This window comes from Panicum virgatum, chromosome 9K, assembly GCF_016808335.1.
Source record: "Panicum virgatum strain AP13 chromosome 9K, P.virgatum_v5, whole genome shotgun sequence".
In the NCBI taxonomy this organism is placed as follows: domain Eukaryota; kingdom Viridiplantae; phylum Streptophyta; class Magnoliopsida; order Poales; family Poaceae; genus Panicum; species Panicum virgatum.
The window spans coordinates 5,134,677-5,141,349 of record NC_053144.1 but is presented as its reverse complement, the minus strand read 5'-3'; the positions used below and the strand labels follow the sequence as shown (position 1 = coordinate 5,141,349).

General features: G+C 49.4%; 1 protein-coding gene across 1 annotated transcript; it reads left to right on the top strand.

Moving 5' to 3' along the window:
- The first annotated feature begins 815 nt into the window (after positions 1–815).
- Positions 816–5,273, top strand: LOC120649577 (zinc finger CCCH domain-containing protein 53-like). The gene is made up of 7 exons (XM_039926411.1): positions 816–1,671; positions 1,746–1,922; positions 2,016–2,201; positions 2,312–2,412; positions 2,506–2,772; positions 3,873–4,092; positions 4,806–5,273. Exons 1-7 carry the CDS (start codon positions 983–985, stop codon positions 4,843–4,845), a joined length of 1,680 nt encoding a protein of 559 aa, XP_039782345.1. The 5' UTR covers positions 816–982; the 3' UTR covers positions 4,846–5,273.
- Positions 5,274–6,673: the final 1,400 nt, after the last annotated feature.

Sequence of the window (6,673 nt, the reverse complement as noted above, 5' to 3'; positions counted from 1 at the left end):
ATTCTAGAAATTTAAAAAGATACCTTTACAAGGGTATTTTGATCATTTCATATTTAAAAGGTGAATTGCCTTGGAATTCATGTCTTGGTCAAAGTTGCCAAGTACTATTCCTACCTCGGATCTCATTTCATAAAAAAACCCTCTGGCTAGATGTCAAATATTGCATCGTCTTTGAGGCACTTTCCTACCTCGGATCCCTTTTCATAAAAAAAACCCCTCTGGCTAAATGTCATTATTGCGTCGTCCGTTGAGGTATCTGTTTTATTTTACATGAGAAAGGGTGTAAGCTACTCGAGCCAAGCCATACACGCCAACAGATTGTCACACATAGAAAAGGCTGTATATTGCTCGGCGCAAACTGTTTTCACATGTAATCGCATATTATGTCAATGTAATCATAATAAGCACTAATAAATAAAAATGGTTGGGAGCACCGCACCTTGGATTTTCTGCCACTGGTTCAAATTTCAAAATCCTCGTGTATGTGAATGGTTTAGCGGATCGAGTACTGCAAATATTTCTATTTTCAAAACTCGGCACAACAAAAGAGTGATTAAAATCAATCTGGGCATACAAACTACTCGTACCAAAATTTGAACCGGCCTGTTTCAAACCAAAGTGGTATCTCTTGGATTGGATCCTCGACTCCTTGTCAGCCACGGCAAGCCGAGCAAAGCAAAACAACCGCCGAATTCAAATCCCCCACCAAAATTTCCCCGAAGCATTGATGGAGGGAAACTGAACCGAACGGCCCACGTTTTGGCCTGCAGCGTCTCCTACCAAGCCGCAGCAGGCACCCAGGCACCCAGCAAGCACGCTATTTAATTCACCGTGGCGCCGCGCGAGGCATTTTACAACCGTGCCCCCGCTCCCCTCCCTGTAATCCGCCGCTTTTCACCTTCCCCTTTCCCCCCCTTCTCCCTCTTCTTCCCTTCAAGAAGAGAAGCGAACCACCTCTCCCCCTGGGGGCCGGACGGACGCCATGGACGCGTGGGAGGCCACCAAGGTGGTGTTCGACCGGGTGCGCGCGCTGGACCCGGAGAACGCCTCCAAGATCATGGGCCTGCTCCTCATCCAGGACAACAGCGTCAAGGACCTGATCCGCCTCGCCTTCGGCCCCGAGCACCTGCTCCACGCCGTCGTCGCCCGCGCGCGCGCCGACCTCGCCGCCAAGCCCGCGTCCCCGCCGTCGCCGCCCGGGCTCGGCCCGCCGTGGGGGCTCCCGAGCCCTGGAGGAGGAGGAGGAGGAGGAGGAGGAGGAGGCGACCACCTGTCGCCGTTCGCCGCCGACAACGCGGCGTTCGACGGCGGCGCCGACGCGTTCTACCCCGAGGAGTACGAGTGCTGGTCCCCGGCGGGCGCCGGCCACCGCCGCAGCTTCTCGCTGAGCGACGACGAGGTGGCCGCGGCCGCCGCGTGGAGGCCCTGCATGTACTTCGCTCGCGGGTTCTGCAAGAACGGCTCCTCCTGCCGGTTCTTGCACGGCCTGCCTGACGACGACGCAGAGGCCACGGAACGGGAGATGGTCGTCATGCGCGCCAAGGCCTTGGCCGCCGCCGCGGCCGCGCGGCCGCAGCAGCTCATGGCGTCCGCGTTCCCCTTCTCGCCGTCGCCGCCCAAAGGCGGCTTCGGCCTCAACTCCCTGCTCCAGCAGCAGAACGAGCCCCAAAGGTGCCATTTTGTACTGCCAAATGTTGCATTCTTGTGCCCTTTCCGCGCCTTGCTTATTTCGATTGCTGCGTCAGGGCGGCGGCGGCGGGCGCCATGTTTCTTGGCGGTGGCGAGGACATGCACAGGTTCCCGGTGCGCTCGCCTCGGATGGACCGCGGCGACCTCATCTCCAGCCCCGCCGCGCGGCAGATCTACCTCACCTTCCCGGCCGACTCCACCTTCAGCGAGGAGGACGTCTCCAACTACTTCAGGTACCAGGCACACCGCAATTATTGGGGTCTGCTCTGTTTCATGTTTGGACGGAATCGATTGATCGCGATGTGGCCTTGGTTGCGACCGGGCAGCTTGTACGGACCAGTGCAGGACGTGCGCATCCCGTACCAGCAGAAGCGCATGTTCGGCTTCGTCACCTTCGTCTATGCAGAGACGGTGAGGATCATCCTGAGCAAGGGGAACCCGCACTTCGTGTGCGACGCGCGCGTGCTCGTCAAGCCCTACAAGGAGAAGGGCAAGGTCCCCGACAGGTTCAGGTCCGGTGCCTCCTCTCTACTAGTACATTGCACATTGCTTGTTTTGACAGTTTCAGTTCCTAAAAAGAAACTTTGTCTGCTTTTTTTTCTTTCTTTTTATTTGATTTTAGGAAGTTGCAGAACCCGCACCATGGCGACTTCGCCGGCTGCACGTCGCCCACCGGACTGCTCGATTCTAGGGATCCCTTCGACCTGGCTCAGCCGCAGATTGGTAAGTAGTAGTAAACCGTTCTCTGCATGCGTTCTGGGTGCATCCGTCTTGCAGATCGCATTTGTTTGACAGATTGATTCTGCAATCGTTTAGGACCGAGGGTGATGTACGGAAACATGGCTAACCACGAGGCGTTTGTGAGGAGGAAGCTCGAAGAGCAGCAGCAGGCGGCCGAGCTGCAGCAAGCCATCGAGCTGGAGGGCCGCCGGTTCATGGGGCTGCAGCTCCTCGACCTCACGAGTAGGGGTCACCATCTCGGCTCCCCTGCTAGCTCGCCCATGTCCCTGGGACAAGCTGACGGCAAAGGGTGCGGCAACGGGAATGGCAATGCCATCATTGTGGAGGACGTCACCGTCCAAGGTCCATTCCTTGATCCTGACTAGTACTACGTTCATGGGTGATTTTGATGAGATGGAAAGTTTGAAAAATTGGGAGGAGTTTGGGGTATCTAAACACACCCCATGAGGTGTTTTGAATCCATCACAGGTTGTGAACTCCGAATCCTTTGTTTGGGTGTGTTTAGATACCACGGCCCGTTTAGATCAAAAAAAAACCCCTACAAAAACATCACTTTCCATCACATCTCCATCACATCGAAACATTAAATGTAGCAAATGACCAATGCATGGAATACTAAATGCAGTTAAATAAAAAAACTAATTGCATAGTTTTGATGTACGTTGCGAGACGAATTTTTTGAGCCTAGTTAGGCCATAGTAGGACAATATCTACCACAAACAAATGAAAAGTATTACAGTTTACAGTGCTTTTTCCCTAGCGCTACAGTTCATTTCAAGGGAACTAAACACAGTCCACAAACTTTCCATCATATCGAAATCACATCAAAACATTAAATATAGCAGATGACCCATGCATAATGAAGTACTAAATGTATGTAAATAAAAAAACTAATTACATAGTTTTTATATACGTTGCGAGAGGAATCTTTTGAGCCTAGTTAGGTCATATTAGGACAATATTTACCATAAACAAACGAAAATTGTTACAGTGTGCTACGGTGTCCGATGTGATTTTTTCACCCACCTTTTCAAAGGGGTGTGTTTAGTTCCCACAAAATTTCCAAACTTTCCATCACATTCCCTATCGCATCGAAACATTAAATATAGCAAATAACCCATGTATGGAGTACTAAGTGTTTTTAAATAAAAAAAATTAATTGCATAATTTTGATGTACGTTGCAAGACGAATCTTTTAAGCCTAGTTAGGTTATGGTAGGACAATATTTACCACAAACAAACGAAAAATGCTATAGAGTGCTACAGTGACTGATGTGACTTTTTCTCCCACCTTTTCCTCTCATCTAAACACAGCCAAGGATATAAACACACCCTTTGTGAAAAAGGATCTAAACACACCTTTTCCCCTCATCTAAACACAGCCAAGGATATAAACACACCTTTTGTGAAAAAGGATCTAAACACACCCTTTGTGGTTGCAGATAGCAAGATGAACAGTAATAGCCTTGCAATGAGTGCGCCTGCAGCAGCAGCTGCTGCCTCTGCAACTGGTGCGGAAGGCGAGCACGAGGAGCAGCAGGAAGGGGATGGGCATGGTGGTGGTGGCAGTCCCAAGCAGGCAGTCAACCCTGGGGAAGAGGAGAAGAGGGAATCTGTTCCTGTGACAGCAATACCCAATGTTGCGTGTGGATTCCAAGAAAGGTAAGATTGTCGTTATGGAGTAAAATATTTACCAAATGGGCATTAAGGTATGTTTTTTCAATTACGAGTTCATGACCTGGTAATGAAAAAAAAGTACACAATTTCAGGCTTGAATCTCGACCACACATCTCTTATAGCTTGTAAATAGTTGTAAAAATTGTTCTTGAAAGCTCAAAGGCAACTAGTGACACTCCTTTTGCTTTGCCCTCTGGGGATGATCTGCTCAATTTCAGCTAAATCAGCAGTTAAGTTCTATTTGGGAATTTATTACTGGTTGGCAAACCATTATTAATTGTTGCTGGCTCCTAAGCCTTACTGTGCAGCTGCCCTAACCCCCCCCCCCCCCCCCCCCCCGCTGTGCAGCAACTTCTCCAGAAATGCTCCAATACATCTAGATTTAAAAATTTCCTTGGACCAATCTGCACAAAATGGGAACAAAGATGGTTTTATGACTTGTGGTAGTCAGTATTTGTTCGCCCTGATATTGAGTTACTAATAGTTCAGCACTAGAGTTTATGATGATGGCTCTTGGAGTAAGTAGGTTATTGGTTTCACACTTTTCGCACATGCAAATGATCCGTTAATGTTCATCAATGTTTTATACCAATTTCATATCTTGCTTCTTGTCTTTTGAGAATCAAATGTTGCTCCCAGATTCCTATATGTTTATAGTAACTTTCTAATGTTACTTTCTCTGTTTTTTTTAAATACAGAGGGATAATCAATGAATCCTCGGTGCTGCGCAATGGGTAGGTTGCATCATTCAAGACACCTCTTGCCATACCGAAGGTTTCATGAACAAGCTATTAGAAGTCTGGCTGATATAGCTTAGATTATAACAAGGAACTACTGAAGCATATGCCGTCACTATAGATGCTGGCTGATATAAGCATATTAAAAGAACCGAGGGAGTGTCAATGACAGACATTGTTGATAGTCATTCTGCTCTCCCTTTTCTTTTTCTAGAAAGGACATGGAAGTCAATAGGGAATACCTAAGTTCTAGTTCTCAGGTGCTAATCTCATAGCTATCCTTTGATGTTGCAACTGATCCTAGATCTACCAAAAACTTCTTTAGCCAACAGTTCTAGTGCCGAAAAGATATCCCCAGCTAATTTGTACTTCAGGAAAAAATATCGGAACCAAGGCTCATTAACAAATGTTTAAGGGTTGAGCAGTACAGTATTGTTCTTGTTCCCATGGCTGCATGCACCAGAAATCTTCTGCTATACTCTACTAGTTCAGAATGGTGCGGAGCTCTAATCTAACCTTTTTAGGGCCAATGAATCGGTCACTTCTAGTTAATAAACCTTCTCTGCTGATGAAAACGCTTTATTCGCCCGTCCCATTGACGTATTGCTTCATGACTGGGCCAGATGTTGTTAGGGATATCATCCTGATGTCCACAATCGCACTACGCTACAAAGGCAGTTCATTAGTGGTTATGCTCAGGCAGTTGATGATAGTGTCATTTCATCTGGAAGTGGAACTAGAGTAACTATTCTGGTCCAACATCTTAGGCTAGTTCTCAATTAGCAGGGTATGACTTGTACAGTTTCACATGCATTGATATAAGGTATATCGTAGGTTTGTGAATAATAATCTGCTAATAAATCATTATATTTTTTTTGTATTACTGACATATATTGGTGTTATTACAAGAACAGATGCTCAAAGTTGATTATTAGAGGCATTGTGTTGTCTAGTACTCCCTCCGGTCATCAAAAGATATCGTTGGGACTGGCTTCCCGTCCTAACGTTGATTATTCGATGATTGGATGGAATAGATTCCCAAACGGATGGGGTGTAAAAGCTGATAGATCTTTGAATGGGCAGAAAAAAAGGGAAATTTGTCCGTGGGACATTGCGAAAGTGGGATTTTGTACGCAGCACATGGTCAAAGTTGATTTTGTGTGCAGCACATTACAAAAGAGTTCTTTGGTCTGCAACACACCACTACAGATAAACTAATCATTTTCGGCGGGGAGAAGAGGTAAAAAGTCTTATTTGCCCTCGGCCCCACCTATCATCTTCCTCTCCTTTGCCTCTGCCGTCCTGTGTCTCGTTTTCTTCCCCACTGAGCTGCTGCTGCCTGAGCTCCCTTCCGCCACCGTCGACCGCCGCGAGCCAATCGACATGGAGGACAGAGAGGACGCCGTCTCAAGCCCACATGTCCTTCCCTCACCTCGCCGCCGCTGCCATCGTCGTCATCTCCTCGCCGCCATTGTGCCCGCACACCAACCCGCGGGCGGTGGTGGAACAGCGCGGGCAGCACGAAGGAGAGCAGGGCGCACACCGTGCTCCCCACGAACGACGCGAACGACCCGAATGCCGGCACGAAGCACGCGGCCGGAGCAGGAGCCGCCGCTGGAGGATGACGGCGCGGGCCCTCGACCGTTGCTGCTGCCGCCGTCGGGAAGCCGAGGCCTCCACCGCCATGGCCGCCGGCCAGAACCACGACATCAAGGCCGCGTGCGCGCACCCCATGGCGCCGGCGGCCATGCCCGCACAGCACGGCCGGCGGACGGCGCAGGGACGAGGGAGGGGCGCCGCCGGGAGCAGGGAGGGCGCGCCTCGCCTCT